This window comes from Dama dama, chromosome 9, assembly GCF_033118175.1.
Source record: "Dama dama isolate Ldn47 chromosome 9, ASM3311817v1, whole genome shotgun sequence".
Taxonomy (NCBI): Eukaryota; Metazoa; Chordata; class Mammalia; order Artiodactyla; family Cervidae; genus Dama; species Dama dama.
The window spans coordinates 52,875,609-52,897,257 of record NC_083689.1 but is presented as its reverse complement, the minus strand read 5'-3'; the positions used below and the strand labels follow the sequence as shown (position 1 = coordinate 52,897,257).

The window sequence follows — 21,649 nt, the reverse complement described above, 5'->3', positions numbered from 1 at the left end:
CTTTTTTGCCAGACCTGAATTAAAGTAATCCAGGGCAGTTCATTATCCCTTTGCCCCTCCTTTGTAAGTTTGTAAATTATTTCCCATTCAGTCTCCCTCCATCTCTGAAAGGGTTATCGGAATTGTTTGGGAGGGCTGGGTATTCTGTATCTATTTTCATCTGTTATTTATGTTTGCATTCAATTATACTCAGCCTTCCTTTCAATTATGGAGATGACCCTTGAGCATTTTTGTTTCAGGGAATAGGTGTCTGTTATACCAATTAGCTTGGAGAGAGGGAATTAACCATAATTCTTGTCCTCAGAGGAGATGTGGTACTAATGGATCCCTGGCCTCCTGTCTGACTCTGGAGAGCCACTACTCTTATTTACTCCTTGGCTTAGGGTCTCCTGAAGTGGAACTGGCAAGAGTTACTCAGTTTTGTAAATCAGATTTGAATCCCCTAGAGGAGCCTCTGCTGCATGGCTCAGGTTTTCAGCTTGTATTTGTGCTGCTCATCATGCCTCTCCAAGCCCTTTTCCAGGCAGTGTTTGACTGGGCTTTCACAGTACTCCAGGGATGTGCAGTTTGTGAAATGTGGCTCTACTTCTGTGCTGTTTAATACGGTAGTCACTAGCCATTTGTGACTATTTAAATTCAAATAAAATTTGAAATTCTGTTCCTTAGTTTCATTAGTCACATGTGAGCTGCTCAATAGCCATGTGTCGCTGCTATTATGGACAGCATGGATTTAGAACATTTCCATCACAACAGAAAGTTCTATTGAACAATGCTAGTTTAGAAAGTAAGTGGCTGATGCTTAATTGACTGCTGATGTGAAAACATAACCTCCTTATATATTTGTTGTTGTTCACTCACTCGGTCATGTCCGACTCTTTGTGACCCCATGAACAGCAGCACGACAGGCTTCCCTGTCCTTCATTATCTCCCAGAGTTTGCTCAAATTCTATTTGAGTCGGTGAGGCCATCCAAACATCTCATCCTCTGTCACACATCCCCTTCTCCTCCTGCCCTCAATCTTTGCCAGCATCAGGGGCTTTTCCAATGAGTCTGCTCTTCCCATCAGGTGGCCAAAGTATTGGAGCTTCATCTCCAGCAGCAGTCAGTCTTTCCAATGAATATTCAGGGTTGATTTCTTTTAGGATTGACTTGTTTGATCTCCTTGCTGTCTAAGGGACTCTGAAGAGTCCTCTCCAGCATCAGTTCTTTAGTGCTCAGCCTTCTTTATGGTCTAACTCTCACGTCCGTACATGACTACTGGAAAAACCATAGCTTCGACTAGATGGACCTTTGTCGGCCAAGTGATGTCTCTGCTTTTTAATACGCTGTCTAGGTTTGTCATAGCTTTTCTTCCAAGGAGCAAGGTGTCTTTTAATTTCATGGCTGCAGGTACCGTCTGCAGTGATTTTGGAGCCTAAGAAAATAAAGTCTGTCACTGTTTCCATTTTTTCCCCATCTATTTTCTATGAAATGATGGGCCAGGTGCCATGCTCTTCATTTTTTGAATGTTGAGTTTTAAGCTAGCTTTTTCACTCTCTTTCACCTTCATCTAGAGAGCTCTTTAGTTCCTCTTCACTTTCTGACATTAGGGTGGAGTCATTGTCATCTGCATATCTGAAGTTATTGATATTTCTCCCTGCAATCTTGATTCCAGCTTGTGATTCATCCAGCCAGACATTTCGCATGAATAAGCAGGGTGACAGCATACAGCCTTGACGTACTTTCCCAATTTGAAATCAGTCTGCTATTCCATGTTCGGTTCTAACTTTTGCTTCTTGACTTGCATACAGGTTTCACAGGAGGCAGGTAAGGTCATCTGGTATTCCCATCTCTTGAAGAATCTTCCACAGTTTGTTGTGATCCATGCGGTCAAAGGTTTTAGCATAGTCAATGAAGCAGTAGTAGACGTTTTTCAAGAATTCCCTTGGTTTTTCTATGATCCAGTGAATGTTGGCAGTTTGAGCTCTGGTTCCTCTGACTTTTCTAAACCCAGCTTGTACATCTGGAAGTTCTCAGTTCACATACTGTTGAAGCCTAGCTTGAAGGATTTTGAGCATTACCTTGCTAGCATGTGAAATGAGTACAATTGTGTGGTAGTTTGAACATTCTTTGGCATTGCCTTTCTTTGGGATTGGAATGAAAACTGACCTTTTCCAGTCCTGTGGCCACTGCTGAGTTTTCCAAATTTGCTGGCATATTGATAGCAGCACTTTCACAGCATCATCTTTTACAGTTTGAAATAGCTCAACTGAAATTCCATCACCTTTACTAGCTTTGTTCATAGTAATGCTTCCTAAGGCCCACTTGACTTCACACTCCAGGATATCTGGCTCTAAGTGAGTGATCACACCATCGTGGTTATCTGGGTCATTAAGACATTTTTTTGTATAGTTTTTCTGTGTATTCTTGCCACCTCTTCTTAATATCATCTGCTTCTGTTAGGTCCATACCATTTGTGTTGTTTATTGTGTCCATCTTTGCATGAAATGTTCCCTAGGTATCTCTAATTTTCTTGAAGCAATCTCTAGTCTTTTCCATTCTATTATTTTCCTCTATTTCTTTGCACTGTTCACTTAGGAACGTTTTCTTATCTTTCCTTAACTATTCTTTGGAACTCTGCATTCAGATGGGTATATCTTTCCTTTTCACATTTGCCTTTCACTTTTCTTCTTTTCTTAGCTCTTTGTAAGGCCTCCTCAGACAACCATTTTGCCCTCTTGCATTTCTTTTTCTTGGGGATGGTATTGATCACTGCCTACTGTACAGTGTCGTGAACCTCTGTCCATAGTTCTTCAGGCACTCTGTCTATCAGATCTAATCCCTTGAATCTATTTGTCACTTCCACTGTATAATCGTAAGGGATTTGATTTAGGTCATACTTGAGTGGCCTAGTGGTTTTCCCCAATTCAATTTAAGTCTGAATTTTGCCATAAGGAGTTTATTATCTGAGCCATAGTCAGCTCCCAGGCTTGTTTTTCTTGCCTGTTTAGAGCTTTTCCATCTTCGGCTGCAAAGAATATGATCAGTTTGATTTCGCTATTGGCCATCTGGCAATGTCCATGTGTAGAGTCATCTCTTTTGTTGTTGGAAGAGGGTGTTTTCTATGACCAGTACATTCTTTTGGCAGAACTCTATTAGCCTTTGCACTGCTTCCTTTTGTACTTTAGGGCCACACTTGCCTGTTTTTCTATACTATATCCTTTGCTATACTGTATCTTAAATAGCTGCTTCATGGTCATTGTTATTTTCCTTCTTTATTAATTTAAAATTCTCAAGTAGAAAGTGCTAGATATTGCTAGCTAAAGCCATTGGCAGCAATCCTGAGTTCTCTGCCTCTTGTTGCCTGGTATTTTATATGCGTGCCATGTGGTAGCGGTTCTCCATCCAGTGGGAATGGTGCAGAGTTGACAGGCAGGTTGTGAGGCGAGGCTTATCAGCAGAGAAGCTGTACCTGACATTGAGGGTGGCCTCTGCATATTGGGACCTGCATTCTCCGGCTGCTCTGACTCCCCATCAGGGAGCCACAAAGAAGATAGGTCTAGTGAAATTGGGAGGCTCAGGTGGGAAGATGCTTGGCTTTCAGTACCTACAGAGTGAAAATCAAGTCCAGAGAGTTCCATAAGAGTTAAGATGATTCCAGAAATGAAGATTTTAACAAATTTCCCAGACACCTAAATGAGGAAGCTTTTTTGTCAATTACAATTTTGTCCACAATTGTATAATTCTTTGCAGTTTTTTTTTTTTTTCAGGCAAGGTGAGGTTAGCCAATATTAGAGACACAAGAGTGTATTGTAACCAAATATTGTTTGTTGTGTACTTAGAAAGATGAATGTGAGATTTTAACATGGAAAAATATAGCCACATTGCATAAGTGACCCCGGAGGTACATTTTTGCTGCACTGAGGGTCCCTGGGTTCTAGATCTCAGATCTAGATATATGCCTCCTTGATCAGTGCTTTAGTTTGTCTGGGCAGCGTTAGAGGGAATGAGGACAGTGGAAGGCACACTCATATATACCACTCCTGCCATGCCCTCCTCCTAATGTACATTAAATCATTTGATTTGTCCTAGGATAAGCTAAAGATTTTATTTGAAAGGTAGCTCTATAACAGTGGAATTTGATTAGTGGGATTTTGGGTCATATTGGGATTATAGTTTCTTTCTGGTAGCCCTGAAATCCCAACTCATCAGTGACTCTTTTGGTGCCACTGCATAGAACTTTGCCCCCTGCTCTACCCTTTCACTGGAGAAGGAAATGGCAACCCACTCCAGTATTCTTGCCTGGAAAATCCCATGGATGGTGGAACCTGGTAGGCTTCAGTTCATGGGATCGCAAAGAGTCGGACACAACTGAGCGACTTCACTTTCTTTCTTTCTACCCTTTCAGGTTTATTCAGAGAGGGGGCTTTGGGTTAACTTACCTGTGATGTGTGGCAAGGCCTCAGTTACTAGCTTCAGGGAGTATGGTGGTTAGCTATTACGAAAAGCTAAGGTAGATTAAATGATAAATTCCCAGAGAGAATGAGGAAGATTATTAGATTGAAATTATATACTAGATAAGAGTTTGGGGAGATGGAGTGTTTTGTTATAGGGAAGGACTCTGGCCTCCTCTTCCTGTATTTGGGCCTGTTAGAATTTCATTATGAGAGCTGATAAGAACTCAGAGAAACATCAGTTCACTTGATGGTGTCTCAGGTGGTCGTTTGTCCTCTAAGCCTCAGCTTCTCTCTGTAGATCACAGCATGCCTCTCTGTTCCATTGAGCCTGCAGTCAGCACTGTCCTTTCTGGGGATATGCTGTCATGCTGGGAACTATAAAGGAATTCAAGTTAAAAAATTACTATCTCTGGACACTGTGAGCTTGTAATTGAAAGTCACAGAGAATATTTAACTGATGCTTATGACAAGATAAGTAAAATATAAAAAATTTGAGATAATGAGAAAGTCTTGGGTATTGGATAATAGAATTTGGCAAAAATTTTGTTGATAAAATATAACACATTTAGCACCATGAAATCTCAGAAAAATTGGGGAGAATTTTGTTTTTAGATTGTAGAGGGGAAGGGTGTGGTTAAAGAGCCAGAATTAATCCTGAGAAGGGAATAGCTTTTTATGTCTTATTGGAGTCTCTCTTATTGCTTGATTTGGGTCACAGTGGTCTTTAAGAGTGACCATTAGCCATACCAGTTGAAGGGAAATTGGTTTCTTTGTTAGTGAAATAATGGAGTGGCTATAAATCTGAACTTTTTGACATCATGCCCCCAGTTTTTCAAATGTCCACCCATCTGTCACAAGCTCTAGGGATACCTAGTTACTCTTCTAAATGGAGATGCTCTGAGTTATCAGAGCCCAGAGATTGATCACAGGATGGGGCAATGTACAAGTGACTGTATCAGTATCAAGCTTTTGTTGTTTCCAAGGTCTGTATATATTCAGCCATTTTAGTGGCTTTCCATGTAATGGATTTGACTTTTAGCTTCTGTTGCTAAAGTAATGGTAACATATTCTGTTTTCCATTTGTTTATTTATGGTCTTCTTTTTTACCCTTGCAAAACTTGATATAGGTACAAAGCTTCAGAAATGTACACATACCAGAGTAATAGATAACTCTGATTTGGTTACAAGGCAATAATTTAAGTTGACAGGTTTAGCTGATAACATAAAACACAAGAGAGAAATAGGATCAGTTTATAAATGTCAGCAGAACCCCTGAGAGTGAGTTGCTGCCTTGGAGCTGACTCTGGTACTGTTGTTTTGTCTAATATATTATAAAGTGAAATAAACTGATGTCTGTGAAAATCTGGCTGACCAAGATTAAAAGAATAGGGCTGTAAATTACCTGCTTCCTTAATGTCACTTTTAAGCAACTTTCAGAAAGGGCTAAATAACAAAACATTAAGATCCTTGGAAAGACCTGGGGTCCAGCTTCTCTGGAATGCCAAGAGGCCAAGAGAGTGGACCTGCTTGTGGCAAGTCCTACTGTGAATCAAAACATGCCTGTTCTACATGCTCACTAAGTATGTCCTGGAAAATGAAACTTTAGAATATAGAAAGTTGTGACGTCCAGATTTCTGGAAGCTAGACCTTGTGGAAGGTTATTGTATGTTCTGTCACTATGACTGCCATTATATGTGAAATATTTTAGTGATTTGTAAAAACTGAAATCAATTCAGTATAATAGGCATTGACACACAAGATCACTATCTCCCTCATGGAAAATAAATATTTCTGCTTTACCTTGACATTTATTCCCCATAAATGTACCAGCATTTATGTAGCATTATCTTATGATCGTGTTTTATTCCCTGTGACATGCACACTGTTATTGATGTCTGCAGAGTCAGGGGAAGTGGTGGGGATTGCTTAGGGCATCTCAGAGTACTTGGTTTTTAGGGGACTAGTTCCATTTTGTAGAATTAGTGGGACTGGAGATAAACTTAAGCACACATATCATTTCATACCTCTCAGTGGCTGCCACAAACTTAGAAAAGTCCTTGGAGTATAACTTTTACTCCATAGAGCAGTTTGGACTGATGTCCTTGTTTTGAGATATCTCGTGCTGCAGAGGGAAAATAAAGTTCCAGGCGATGGAAATTTTTAAGAAGTAATGGCTTCCATCCATCTGCCTCAAGGCAGAACCCTGTCTAGGTTGGTCTGCACACCCTTCCTTCAGCAGTTTCTGTGGATAATTATGCTTTCAAACTCTGGTTTGTGATTTGTGCATTTCAATCATTATGGGCATTTAGCATGAACTTTTTAAAAAATAGAAATTTAGTTAATTTACCATGTTTCTGGTATACAGCAAAGTGATTCAGTTATACATATATATGTTCTTTTCCATTACAGTTTATTACAAGGTATTAAATATAGTTCTCTGTGCTATACAGTAGGACTGTTTTGTTTGCCTATAGTAGTTTGTATCTGTTAATCACAAACTCCTGATTTATCCTTCCATCTTCTTTCCCTGTTGGTAACCAAAGTGTCATCTTAGTCTGTTTGGAATTTTATAACAAAATGTCATGTATTGGGTGGCTTATAAACAACAGAAATTTATTATCTCTGAAGGCTGGGAAGTTCAAGATCAAGGAACCAATAGACCCAGTGTCTGATAAGAGCTCACTTCCAGCTCTTCTTCTCACTCTGGCCTCACTTAGTGGAAGGGGCAAGGGAGCTCTCTGAGGTCTCTTACATGAGGGTACAGACCTCATAGAAAATGACCTGTTCGCCTCCCAAAGGCCCCACTTCCAAATAACATCATGTTAGGAATTAGGTTTCAACATATGAATTTTGTGAGAGGCGTGGACACAAACATTCACTCCATAGCAAGCATTAAATGTTACTCAGAGATGCTTAGCTCTGGAGGCAAGAGGGGTTGAAGGGACTGGAGTTCTCATTAAGAAAAGCTCTTTAATCCTCTCTACTCCCACCTATCCGACCACTGTCACATGCATACAAATTCTCCTGAAGTGCCTCTTCTCTTCCACTGTTTGGTTTCCTTTGTCTTGACGGGCAGATTTATTGATTGGGTGAGGGTTCTGATCGAGGTCATATGGGAATAAAGGCACTAAGGTTGAACCCAGCATCTTCTTGATTTGTGTTTGAGCAAGGCCCATGTTCTCAGCCTTTGGGACCACCTTTTTGTAATGTCATAACCCTAGCAAAATACCTTTCAGGTACTTTATTGCAATTTACATTTGATTGGTTGGACTTGTGTCTACTTAGCAGTATGTATTAGACTGTATCTGAGTAATACCTGCTGTTGAGTCATTATTTCTCAGTTTAGAATGTGTTTGTTGTTGGTATGTAATTTGTAGATAGTTCCCAGTTACAACAGTGTATTTCAAGGGAGCCCAAATGAACCCATTCTATAGTAAGATATTTCAAATGGTTGGTTTGTTTTTTTTTCTCAGCTCCCTTTTTTCTTTTTAAAATAAATCTTTATTTAATTTTCTGGTACTAAAAGTAATACATGCTCACCATTAAAAAGTTATAAGATGTAACATGGGAAGTAGAAGTCCTTTTTTTTTAATTTATTTTTTATTGAAGGATAATTGCTTTACAGAATTTGGTTGTTTTCTGTCAAACATCAACATGTTTGACATAGATATGCATGTTTCCCATCCCTTTTGAACCTTCCTCCCATCTCCCTCCCCATCCCACCCACCTAGGTTGACACAGAGCCCCTGTTTGAGTTTCCTGAGCCATACAGCAAATTCCCGTTGGCTATCTATTTTACATATGGAAATGTAAGTTTCCATGTTACTCTTTCCATACATCTCACCCTCTCCTCCCCTCTCGATAACGTATATTTAATATATTCTTTTAAAACCATTTTTATTATAAAATTAGATACAGAAAATTAAAATGTATAGCCTAATGAATTATCACAAGGCGAATACTCATGAAATCCTACCCAAGTCAAGAAATAGAACTTTACCAAGCATCTCAGATAATCACAATGGTGTGATCACTCACCTAGAGCCAGACATCCTGGAATGTGAAGTCAAGTGGGCCTTAGGAAGCATCATTATGAATAAAGCTAGTGGAGGTGATGGAATTCCAGTTGAGCTATTTCACATCCTAAAAGATGATGCTGTGAACGTGCTGGACTCAATATGCCAGCAAATTTGGAAAACTCAGCAGTGGCCAGAGGACTGGAAAAGGTCAGCTTTCACTCCAATCCCAAAGAAAGGCAATGCCAAAGAATGCTCAAACTACTGCACAATTGCACTCATGTCACACTCTAGTAAAGTAATGCTCAAAATTCTCCAAGCCAGACTTCAGCAATACGTGAACCGTGAACTTCCAGATGTTCAAGCTGGTTTTAGAAAAGGCAGAGGAACCAGAGATCAAATTGCCAACATCCACTGGATCATCGAAAAAGCAAGAGAGCTCCAGAAGAACGTCTATTTCTGCTTTATTGACTATGCCAAAACCTTTGACTGTATGGATCACAATAAACTGTGGAAAATTCTGAAAGAGATGGGAATACCAGACCACCTGACCTACCTTTTCAGAAACCTGTATGCAGGTCAGGAAGCAACAGTTAGAACTGGACATGGAACAACAGACTGGTTCCAAATCGGGAAAGGAGTACGTCAAGGCTGTATATTGTCACCCTGCTTATTCAACTTATATGCAGAGTACATCATGAGAAATGCTGGGCTGGAAGAAGTACAAGCTGGAATCAAGATTGCCGGGAGAAATATAATAACCTCAGGTATGCAGATGACACCACCCTTATGGCAGAAAGTGAAGAAGAACTAAAGAGCCTCTTAATGAAAGTGAAAGAAGAGAGTGAAAAAGTTGGCTTAAAGCTCAACATTCAGAAAACTAAGATCATGGCATCTGGTCCCATCACTTCATGGCAAATAGATGGGGAAACAGTGAGAGACTTTATTTTGGGGGGCTCCAAAATCACTGCAGATAGTGACTGCAGCCATGAAATTAAAAGACGCTTCCTCCTTGGAAGGAAAGTTATGACCAACCTAGACAGCATATTAAAAAGTAGAGACATTACTTTGTCAATAAAGGTCCGTCTAGTCAAGGCTATGGTTTTTCCAGTAGTCATGTATGGATGTCAGAGTTGGACTGTAAAGAAAGCTGAGCGCTGGAGAATTGATGCTTTTGAACTGTGGTGTTGGAGAAGACTCTTGAGAGTCCCTTGGACTGTAAGGAGATCCAACCAGTCCATCCTAAAGGAGATTAGTCCTGAGTGTTCATTGGAAGGACTGATGTTGAAGCCGAAACTCCAGTACTTTGGCCACCTGATGCATAGAGCTGACTCATTTGAAAAGACCCTGATGCTGGGAAAGATTGAATGTGGGAAGAGAAGGGGACAACAGAGGATGAGATGGTTGGATGGCACCACTGATTCAATGGACATGAGTTTGGGTGGACTCCAGGAGTTGGTGATGGACAGGGAGCCCTGGCATGCTGTGGCTCATGGGGTCGCAGAGTCAGACACGACTGAGCGACTGAACTGAACTGAAGTACCTCGGAAACTCCTCTCGTGTCCCATCCCTGCTAACCCATCTCCTTCCCACCAAATGCAGCTGTTCTCCTGGCTTTTATAGTAATTGCTTCGTTTCATCTTAAAATAGCACATTACCTAAGTGTGCACCCTAGACTCTAAAATGTTTCCTATTAAAAAAAAATTGTTATATCTTTTAAATTTCCTTGAATCCACAGGTTTTTATTCCCTTTTATGTCCCTTATCTTTACAGTTTGTCTGTTGAAGAACTCGAGCCATTTCCCAGATTGAATTTTACTGCTTTCATACTCATGACACAGTTCATCATGATCCTCACACCTCAGTATTTCTTATAAATTGTCAGCTGGATCCAGAGGCTCAGTCAGACTCAGGTTCTGTCCCTATCACAAGGTTATAAATAGATTTGGGTTTTTGTATGGGGAGTACATAATGTCTGGTTGCCTTTCTCTTTGTGGGGTTTACAAGATGGTGATATTCAAGCTTATCATTTCCTTTTTTGCTTTTAGCTGTATAACTTAAATTATTTATTTGGCTGCATCAGGTCTTAGTTGTGGCCCGAGAGATCTTCGTTGCATGATGTGGATTCTTTCTTTGTGGGGCACGTACTCTCTGGTTTTGGCACATGGGCTCCAGAGTGTGCGGACTTGGTAGCTGTGGAGCATGGACTTAGGTGCTCTACAGCATGTGGGATCTTAGTTCCCTGACTGGGTATCCAGTCTGCATCCTCTGCATTGCAAGGTGGATTCTTAACCTCTAGACCACCAAGGCAGTCTCTGTATAATTTTTATAAAGAGACACTGCCTCTCATATACTATTTGATTATCCAGTGGTTCAATTCATAAAGGAAAGACAGGAGAAATGCTTGATTCTTTTTCCTAATTTATCCTAAACTTTATCAGTTTTCAAGATAATGAATTGTTTCCCAGTCAAGTTTTAATGAGTGATTAGATTTTTTCCCTTTAAGAATGTTTAGTAAGTTTCAACCCATTGCAATGACTGTTTTTACTGAAACTGAAATTATATTGTCTTTTGTCATTTGAATCAAAGCTCTTTTGGTATTATTATAGTAGTTATTGATAGCGTTTTTGCTATTTGGTGTGACAAGATAGTCTAGGCTCATACTCTTTATTTCCTGCTTAAGTTCTGAAATCAACCATTGCTCCAGGAAGCCCTGGTTTCTTTTAATAGGAAATGGTGTCTTAAGACTATGTTCTGGCCACTAGGGTTGCTCACTGATACTGTACTGGTCATTGTTTCCAGGTCTTTCAGTTGACGAGAGCTAGGAAATATATATGATAATATACTTCATACATTTGAACAGATACTCATATTCAGGAGTACAGGATTCTTTTTTAGCTTTTTGGTGGTATATCTGTATCTCTTATTTTACTAAGAATTCTGGTTCTGGAATAGAATATTATACAATTAGAATAATAGTTACTCATTTGTCCTTTGTCATGTTATACATAATACAGTTTCAGAATGGCAGTACAACCACCCTGCTAGGATTACTGAAAAAAGTTTAAAAACATTCTTTTGTGTGTGTTTGCTCATCATTTGTGAACAGCTGTACTGTTTCTATATTGCCAGAGCATATAGCCACTTCTTCATTTTAACATTCATTTAGTCTTATTTCTACAAATAATTTTATATATATATATTTGATACTTCTCCTCCTCCTGTGGGAGGAGAAGGGGACGACAAAGGTTGAGATGTTTAGATGGCATCACCAACTCGATGGACATGAGTTTGAGTAAGTTCCGGGAGTTGGTGATGGACAGGGAAGCCTGACGTACTGCAGTCCATGGAGTTACAAAGTCAGACACGGCCAAGCGACTGAACTGAACTGATTAGATACTTAACTCCAGTCTTAATGACAGTGTCTCTTCATAGTTATTTTGATTGTCTAAAATGGGCTTTCTAGTAGATTCTTCAGGCAGAATCTACTTGAAACAATATTCTTTGAGTTCTTGGATATTGATAAGTTTGTCTGTGGTCTTTATGTTTTAAATATAAAGTGACTACCCAGAATCCGCTTTGGTAGACATAAACTTTTTGGTTTACATTTTTTTCTTTGAGTATCTTAAATACATCAACTTATTTTCTTCTGGCAGAGTAGGCTTTGCTGGCAAAAACACTGATTAAGAATCTAATTTTGGGCAGTACATTGAGCTCCATAGAGACAGCGCCGGGGCAAGTGAGAGCCGGACGGGCACTGGGCAACTCTGGGCCTCGCGGAGGATAAATAATTAAACATGGGCAAAGGAGATCCTAAGAAGCCGAGAGGCAAAATGTCATCATATGCATTCTTTGTGCAAACTTGCCGGGAGGAGCACAAGAAGAAGCACCCGGATGCTTCAGTCAACTTCTCAGAGTTTTCTAAGAAGTGCTCAGAGAGGTGGAAGACCATGTCTGCTAAAGAGAAAGGAAAATTTGAAGACATGGCAAAGGCGGACAAGGCCCGTTATGAAAGAGAAATGAAAACTTATATCTCCCCTAAAGGGGAAACAAAAAAGAAGTTCAAGGATCCCAATGCACCCAAGAGGCCTCCTTCGGCCTTTTTCTTGTTTTGTTCTGAGTATCGTCCAAAAATCAAAGGCGAACATCCTGGCCTGTCCATTGGTGATGTTGCAAAGAAACTGGGAGAGATGTGGAATAACACTGCTGCGGATGACAAGCAGCCTTATGAGAAGAAGGCTGCTAAGCTGAAGGAAAAGTATGAAAAGGATATTGCTGCATACCGAGCTAAAGGGAAGCCTGATGCAGCAAAAAAGGGAGTTGTTAAGGCCGAAAAAAGCAAGAAAAAGAAGGAAGAGGAGGAAGATGAAGATGAAGAGGATGAGGAGGAGGAAGAAGATGAAGAGGATGAGGAGGAGGAAGAAGATGATGATGATGAATAAGTTGGTTCTAGCGCAGTTTTTTTCTTTCTTGTCTATAAAACATTTAACCCCCCTGTACACAACTCACTCCTTTTAAAGAAAAAAAATTGAAATGTAAGGCTGTGTAAGATTTGTTTTTAAACTGTACAGTGTCTTTTTTTGTATAGTTAACACACTACCGAATGTGTCTTTAGATAGCCCTGTCCTGGTGGTATTTTCAATAGCCACTAACCTTGCCTGGTACAGTATGGGGGTTGTAAATTGGCATGGAAATTTAAAGCAGGTTCTTGTTGGTGCACAGCACAAATTAGTTATATATGGGGATGGTAGTTTTTTCATCTTCAGTTGTCTCTGATGCAGCTTATATGAATAATTGTTGTTCTGTTAACTGAATACCACTCTGTAATTGCAAAAGAAAAAGAAAAAAAGTTGCAGCTGTTTTGTTGACATTCTGAATGCTTCTAAGTAAATACAATTTTTTTTATTAAAAAAAAAAAAAAAAAGAATCTAATTTTGGGCTTAGATATCCTAAGGATTTTTTTCCTTTAAAATCCATTAATTTTACTAGATTATGTTTGCTGTTGGGCTTTCCTGATCAATATGCTCTTTTAATACATAGTTTTTTAAAACTTTTTTGTTTTAGGGGAAATTTTTTTGAATTACAGTTTTTGGTATTCTCTTTCCTGTTTTGAGATTTCTTCTTTAATGTTGGATCTTTTTTTTTTTATCTATCTTTATTGTCAGTTTCTGATAAGCTTTACTTTTCTTCTTCATTCATTTTTGGTTTTTCATGTTTTTCTCCATTCACCTTCTACTTATTTTATGACATTTTTTGCTTTGATTATTATTTCTAACTTTCATTGAGTTCTGGCACCTCATTTCTTATTTTTATTCTTGAATATGTTGTATAATCAAAAACATGTATTTAGCTCCTTTTGAAAGAGGAAGTTGCAGTTTAGGTCTGTTCATGGCCTGTTTTTGTGGTTTGTTTTTATATTCCATGGAGATGTTATTCCTTTCCTAATTCTATTTTTCTTTCTTATAATAACTTTATAGGATTTGAACTCAGTCTTTTTCAGGTCATTTTTTATGTGAAGTTAGATTTCTTGAGTTATTAGAAAAGAAGCATAGCTTTAATTACCTTTTTAAAAAAAATTCACAGTGCCCTCTTTTCTGTTTCCTTGTCGTATTTAAAAACATGGCAGTTTACTCTGTGAGGATTCCCGGCTCTGTTTCCTTTCAGCATTTTTATTTGGACCTTCTCTTTCCTTTTTTGCTATTGTTTCAGTTCTGCTTAATTTTTGATGTCTCTTCCAGAAGTGTCTTCTCAGTGTCTCTGTCCTAACTTATCACTGTTCTAATAGGGAGCATTGGTTGATTAAATTTGAGAGTTCAGTAGAACTCTATTGCTCTAGCCACTGAGTATTTACCACCAGGATTCTTGTACTTACCTATTATTAGACTGGGGAAAATCCCTTCTAGGTTCAACTGCTGTTCTCCCACTGGCCTGTTTTGTTGTGTGTGTATGTGTGTGAATACCTACTGACTACCTACCTACTTAGGGCTTCCCTGGTAGCTCAGATGGTAAAGCGTATGCCTACAATACGGGAGACCTGGGTTCGATCCCTGGGTTGGGAAGATCCCCTGAAGAAGGAAATGGCACCCCACTCCAGTACTCTTGCCTGGAAAATCCCATGGACTGAGGAGCCTGGTAGGCTACAGTCCATGGGGTCGCAAAGAGTCAGACACGACTAAGCAACTTCCCTTCACTTCACCTACCTACTTTGGGCTTCTCCTTTTCAAATTTGTTGGACACCCGTTGTTTCCTGTGTCCTCCCCCACAGAGACTGATTCCATGTAGATTTGGTGATTTGTCTTCACCTGCTTCACTTCTGTCTGGGAATTTGTAGGTGTCTTTTTACTTCATTTTGATACAAATATTGCCTGTAGCAAAACAAATATTGTTTTGCTATCTAGTCACTGATTCTGTTTTAATTGTGAGGGTTTGAATAGTTTAAAAGCTTATACTGCTGCCATATTAAACATGTATGTTCTTTAAAAAGAAAGATGAAATTTGTAGCTTGTTCTTTTTGCATAGTCTTAGTCATCTTTTTGAAAGTGAAAGTGAAGTTGCTCAGTCATATCCGACTCTGCAACCCCATGGTCTGTAGCCTGCCAGGCACCTCGGTCCATAGAGTTTTCCAGGCAAGAATACTGGAGTAGGTTGCCATTTCCTTCTCCAGGGAATCTTCCCAACCCAGGGATCAAACCTCGATCTCCTGCATTGTGGGCAGACTCTTTACTGTCTGATCCAACAGGGCATTGCAGGCAGATTCTTTTACCAGCCGAGCTACCAGGAAACCCCAGTCCTCTTTTTAGTGTCAGTATAATTCTCCTCCTTGTTGGAGACTATTGTATTCCTATAAGCTGCATTGTATAATAAATCCCTTACTGATGGACATTTTGTTTTGTTTCTCATTGTCTTTGGTTATTAAAATGCTATAATGAACATTCTGTCAATATATCATTGTGCAGTTCAGTTACTGTCTCTATTGGATACATTCCTACAAGTGGAATCCACTGGGTTAAATGAAATGAACAGTTGCAGTTTTAGTAGATGTTGCCAGATGCCCAAAAGCATTGCACAAATTTGTATCTTTACCTACAGTGTATTAGAATGCCTCTTGCTGTGTAGCCTTCCTGGTATTGGCCTATAGCCACTCCAAGGTATGCATGTTTATATGTGTATTGGGAGAGAGATTTATAGACCTCTTTAGGAAACTGGTGAAAGCTATAAACCATCTCAGGAAAATGTAATTGTATACTTAAATATTTCACATACAGTTTTATAGTCTTCACCAACTGGTCTCAGGTGACATAGTTCTTATTGTTGCCTTCCTAGCCATCAGATCTCTCTTGCTTCTGTTTGGTGGACTTGGGAGTACTTGAAAGTTTAGGGATAGAGAGCAGTTGCAGAGCTTTGGCCAATATTCATCAACTGAAGCCTGTAATCGGAGGTTGTGATACTCTGAAGTCCACAATGAACTCTGATGAGTGTAGTTTACTAACAGTTAAGAGCTCAACTGCACTTCTTTCTCATTCTGTTTTGTTGTTGTTGTTGGTTATTAATTTTTTCTTGAAAAATTTTTTATTGACGTATAATTGCTTTACAATGTTATGTTAATTTCTGCTATACATCAAAGTGATTCAGTTATACCTGTGTGTACATTCTTTTTCATATTCTTGTCTATTATTTATCTCAGGATATTGAATATAGTTCCCTGTGCTATACAGTTGGACCTTGTTGTTTATTCATTCTATATATAATAGTTTGCACCTGATAACTCTAGACTCCCACTCCATCCCCCTTCCCCCACCAGCAGCTACAAGTTTGTTCACTCTGTCTGTGGGTCCATTTCTGTTTCATAGATAAGTTCATTTGTGTTGTATTTTAGATTCCACGTATAAGTGACTTGTGGTATTTGTCTTTTTCTTTCTGACTTCATTTAGTATGATAATCTCTAGTTTCATCCATGTTGCTGCAGATGACATTGTTTCATTCTTTTCTATGGCTGAGTAGTATTCCCTTGTATGTATGTGTATGGGTGTGTGTGTGTATATGTATCCTTTTTATCCATTATCTGTTGATGGACATACAGGTTACTTCTGTGTATTGGCTATTATGAATAGTGCTGCTATGCACATAAGGGTAATAATTCTTTTTGAATTATAGTTTTGTCTGGGTATATCTCCAGGAGTGGGATTGCTGGATCATATGGAAACTCTAGTCTTAGTTTTTTGAGGAGCCTGTACACTCTTCTCCACAGTGCATGTACCAGCTTATATACCTACCAACAGTGTAGATCTCTCATTCTGTTTTGAGCTTATGCTTTCTGTTCCTTTTTGTGCAATCCTTTTTTTTTTTTTTTGACCATGCCATGCAGCATGGTTTCCTGACCAGGGGTCAAACCCATGGCCCCCTGTAATGGAAACATAGAATATTAACCACTGGAATGCCAGGGATGTTCCTCTTTGTGCAGTTCTTAGTCTTTGTACCTCTATCTCATTTAACTTGTGGGTTGAGGAGTGATACTGTGGAATTAAAATGCATTTAAAAATATGTGTTGTATTTACTAGATTTTACTTTCCGATGATCCCATGTTAAAGACTGTCTTTGCAGCAGTACATCCCTTTTCCCCACATTTCATAAAGAAGACATTGTTTTTCATCTCATAAAGTTAAATTATTTTTGTTTTGAAATATATACACAGTGAACATTTACTACCAGGCACTCTTGTTTAGTAATGTAGGAATATAAAGATGTTCTGACTTCAGGGGGAATTTAACCTACCGGGGGAAATTTGTCAGATATCATGTTTTTACATATTTGTTTCCCGCAGTAGCCCAGTGATTTCCTTAAGTGTAGAGAGGTCATGTCTCATCCTTAATTTCCCTAAAACCCACCAGATTATAGGTGGTTAGTAAATATCTGTTGAATAAGTATCAAAGAATCCAAATGAGTAAGAAAAAATGAATAGAGGACATGCCATTAGATAGGAATAAGCAAGATACTCAAGGTTGAAAGGGAGGGAAAACAATGTATCAAGTTGCATAGCATTGTTTGAGCTAGGCCTTTAAAAGTGGATTTAAATCCAACAGAGAAAAAGTAAAGGGCAAGTAAAGGGCAGCATCAAGGACCAGAGAAGGTGTGGGTGAGTTTGGCCAGAGAACGGGGTGTTTGTGGGTGAGGGGAGATAATGCAGAGAGTGTCAGGCAGGGACTTTGCTGTATTAGGGGGACCTTGAACACCAGCTGGGGTATTGGTACTTGGGAGGGTAACAAAGAACCACTGAAGGTTTTTAAGAAGGGCAGTGCCAACAGAGTTTCCTCAGGGATGCTCCTCCTGCCTGTAGTGGCAGGAGGCATGGCCCAAGGAAGGATCTTGTATCTTTCCAGTGGAGACTAGGTCTTATGATCTCCTCATAATCTCTAGCTCGTGGTGCTGGTGACCCTGGAGTTGTGAAGGGCTTGCCTTCTCTCATAAATTTAAAATGGCAGGGGGAAGAGGGTGTGTTGGAGATGGCTTTTTGTGAGGTGACTTCTATCAAAAGGGATCCACACCAGAATTTCAATAGGGAGTGAATGCACTCTTGAATGGTAGTAAGCACCAAGGCCAGAACTTCCAGGCACTGCCTGGGTACTTGTAGGGGACTTGAGAGTGTGTGGCAGGTAGAGTGCATATAGTCAAGTGACAGTTGCGGAGTTTAAGTGCTCAGGATTGGGAGCTTTGTGCGGAGGCACAGCTGGGGGCAGCATCAGCTGTTGTGATGGGTTGGAAGTATGAAGCAGGTTGCTTGTCAGAAGTGTGCACATCAGCAGGTTTGCCGAAGCACCAACCTCGTGCCCAGTGGCCTGGAACATCCAAACGTCCTCACCCATGTTTGGATGGGCACTTGCAAGCACGATCCCCCAAGGAACATGAAGCCAGAGCAGGGCACCTGCTTTTATAAGCCTGATGGTGCATTGTTACAGAACTGGCTTCAACCTGTGTTTGAATTAAGTTTATCGGGAAGCCAGAAACCCTTTCCCTTGTTGCTGGCTGGGCAGTTTTTCTCATTTAAATCCCTCCCACATTTGCTTAAGTTATACTTATGGATATGGCTTCTGATTTCTATTCTGACTTGGGGAATGGTATAGATAGAGACTGCTCCATCTTTTTTGAAAATGTATTTATTTATTTTTGGCTACACTGGGTCTTTGTTGCTGTGCACAGGCTTTCCCTGGTTGTGGCGAGTGGGGACTACTTCTCGTTGCTGTGCATGGACTTATTGCGGTGGCTTCTCTTGTTGCAGGGCATGGGCTCTAGGTGCTCGGACTTCAGTAGTTGCAGCACACAGGCTCAGTAGTCGAGGCTCACAGGCTCTGGAGCACTGGCTTGGTAGTTCTGGCACACGGTCTTAGTTGTTCCTTGGCATGTGGGTTCTTCCCGGACCAAGGATTGAACTCCTTGGTGTTGCCTCCATTGGCAGGCGGATTCTTAACCACTAGACCACCAGGTAGACCTGAAACTGCTCCATCTTAAATGGGTTTGGTTGACCTACGGCTGGCCCCAGCCAAGGAATGCTGTAGTGTGTGTTTTCAGTGCGGTAGAGGCCTGGTTTAACCACCTGCCCTCTAAATTTGTATGCCCTGAAGCCTTCATTGTTACTGAACTGGCTTCACTCTGACCTGAAAATTCTACAAAAATCATGTACTCACTTATATCCTACAGAATTCAGTGAGATACATACTGAGAGCCTGTTAACACTCAGTCTAACCATCTGTAATGGTCCCTGTCCCATAGTTGGGACAAATCACAGAGAGACGAGTCTGTAAACACCATTATTGAGAGTTCTCTGGAGTCAGCCCTAAGCATCCCGCTTGCTTTATCTCTTACTCCTCACAGTGAACTCTGTGAACTCTCTGAAGTGAGTACTTGGAGCCCCATTCTATACATGGGCCACAAAGCTTATTGTCCCAAGATCTTAAAGCTATTAAGCGGTGGACCTGGACCTGGAATCTGGGTCTTCCTTGGCCTATGCCCTCCACTTCTGTACTGGATAACTGCCCAGGTAACCCAGGTGCTAGAGGCTGTAGCTCCTTCTGGTGAAACTAGCAATGCAGATGAAGAAAGCAAAACACAGCGCACTTAGTAGGTCTCTCTCTCTCTCTTTTATTTTTTACTTAGTAGGTCTCTTAATACACATGATCCAAAACTTTAAGCTGAGAGGCAACAAATTGGGATTGTTATTACATTTTGCTAGGTGAAAGGCTCCGGTAACTAACCTCATTTTGTTGTTCAAGTTGCCTACATTTAAGGGGGGCCCTCTCATGATGCAGCGGCAAGGACTAGGGACCAGGTGTTTCTTTGACTCCCTTCTCTACACTGTATCCATTGCTCCGTCTGCATCTTTTCACCTTCTCATTTACATTCTGCTCCCCTCCCTCAAAAAGGAAGGGAGTACCGTCCTTTAGAACTGATCTAGAGAGAAACTTAGCTCTAGGAATTTTGCTCCCCTCATACCTATGGGTTTGCTCTCTTTCCACTGCAGGGAGAATCCAAATTGGGGGGCTTTTGCAGTAGACACTGAGGAAATTGTAGAGGTAAGGAGTAGCTGGTACTGTTTTGAAATTATTCACACAACCATGTTTGACTGTGGAGGTAACAGGTGTTGTTGAAGAGAACAAACAGAGCCAATTATGATGTCAGGATCCCTGGGGACTGATGAGGTAGGAAAAAAAGGATTAAAAGTTAAAGCGAAGTATCTTGGCACTTTGCTTCTTCGCCCCCTTATTAAATTATGACTTCTGTTTGTGGAAAATAAATGAGAACAAAGGGTGTGTTTAGAATACAATCTTTGTGTTTTAAATTTGACTAATGAATGGTTTTAGCACTTTCATTTGGTCCTTAGTCAGCTTGCGTTCAAAGTGTCAATTAACCAATAAATATTATGAAAAACAAGAGTCAGAAATGGTTGCCACTCTTGCTAATGAGCTGCTAATGAAATTGTGCCTGGGTGGGAAATGCAGGCATTCTGGAATCCCCAAGAGTCTTCTCCAAAAAATGAGCTGTAGTGGAATTACAGTCCCTGACCTCTGGGAAAAGGGTGCATTTAACTTCTTCACTCTCAATTGCTGTTTTTCCCCTCCTCATTATTAAATGAAGCTCATTGTCAGTATCTCACAGTTAACTTCAATTGCAGTGAGACTTTTAAAATATGTTTTCATTTGACTCAGTAATTTCTAAGTGGTGGGATCGGAGAGCTGGAAGAACTGTAGCTTTGCTGTTTATTTTATTTGTGGTTTATTTCCAACCTTTGGTTTCTTAATGGTTCCTTTCTTCTTCCAATTTTCTTGAGTCTTTACCCAGTCTCCTCATCCCCAACAGATATGCATACACATATGCACAATTGAAAATGTGAAATCTGCATATATTCAAGAGTTTTTAGGTTTGAGAGAATAGGTGGGGAATAAGCGTGCGTGCTCAGTCATGTCTTGTCCACCTCTTTTGCTACCCCAATGGACTGTAGTCTGAGAGGCTCCTCTGTTCATGGAATTTTCCAGGCAAGAATGCTGAAGTGGGTTGTCATTTCTTACTCCAGGGGATCTTTCTGACCCAGGGATAGAACCGTATCTCCTGCATTGGCAGGTGGATTCTTCACTACTGAGCTCCCTGGGATGCCTCAGTGGGGAATATCTCTCTAAAAAAAGAAATGACAGTAACTAGTAGACTCTAGCAATCAATAGGATTATTAAAAACCAGTTCCCATGGATGTAAAAGCTCAAGTGCTCTGAGTAAAGGGCTGTGCTTTATCTGTTAGTCTCACTGGGTCTTCTAAGCTATAGAGGAACATGAAATGTGTTAAGGGTAGAGATGAAAGGGGAACAGAGGAAACCAGTGGGCTAGGAAACAGGTGTGGGATGCCCATCTTGGATTTCTGGGTGAAAGTATCCCTCTGTTTCTTTTGTTCTTTACTCTGTTCTCCTTTATCCCTGGATTCACTAAACTGTGGGGCTCTGACTGGTCTCCTGGCCTAGTGGAAGGAGGTACTGTACATGCTTTCAGGTCTGGTGCTTTTGAAGGAAGGAGGACTGACTACTGTCAGAAGAATTCTTTGTTTTTCTGGTCAAAATACTGTCATCCCTTAAAGCTGTCTCATTCTTCCCATTCCCCACCCATTCCTCTTGTTCAGGCTTGATTGTATCTGATTAGGTCAAGTATAATATCTTTCTAACCA

General features: G+C 40.2%; 2 protein-coding genes across 9 annotated transcripts in view; both read left to right on the top strand.

The window, feature by feature from the left end:
- The window catches only part of SIL1 (SIL1 nucleotide exchange factor), a 234,737-nt gene that overhangs the window by 98,051 nt on the left and 115,037 nt on the right, over positions 1-21,649 (top strand). The gene's annotated exons all lie outside the window — the stretch shown is intronic.
- LOC133062435 (high mobility group protein B1-like) lies at positions 12,208-13,378 on the top strand. Its single transcript, XM_061151409.1, has one exon. The coding sequence runs from the start codon at positions 12,249-12,251 to the stop codon at positions 12,891-12,893; it is 645 nt and encodes a 214-aa protein (XP_061007392.1). The 5' UTR covers positions 12,208-12,248; the 3' UTR covers positions 12,894-13,378.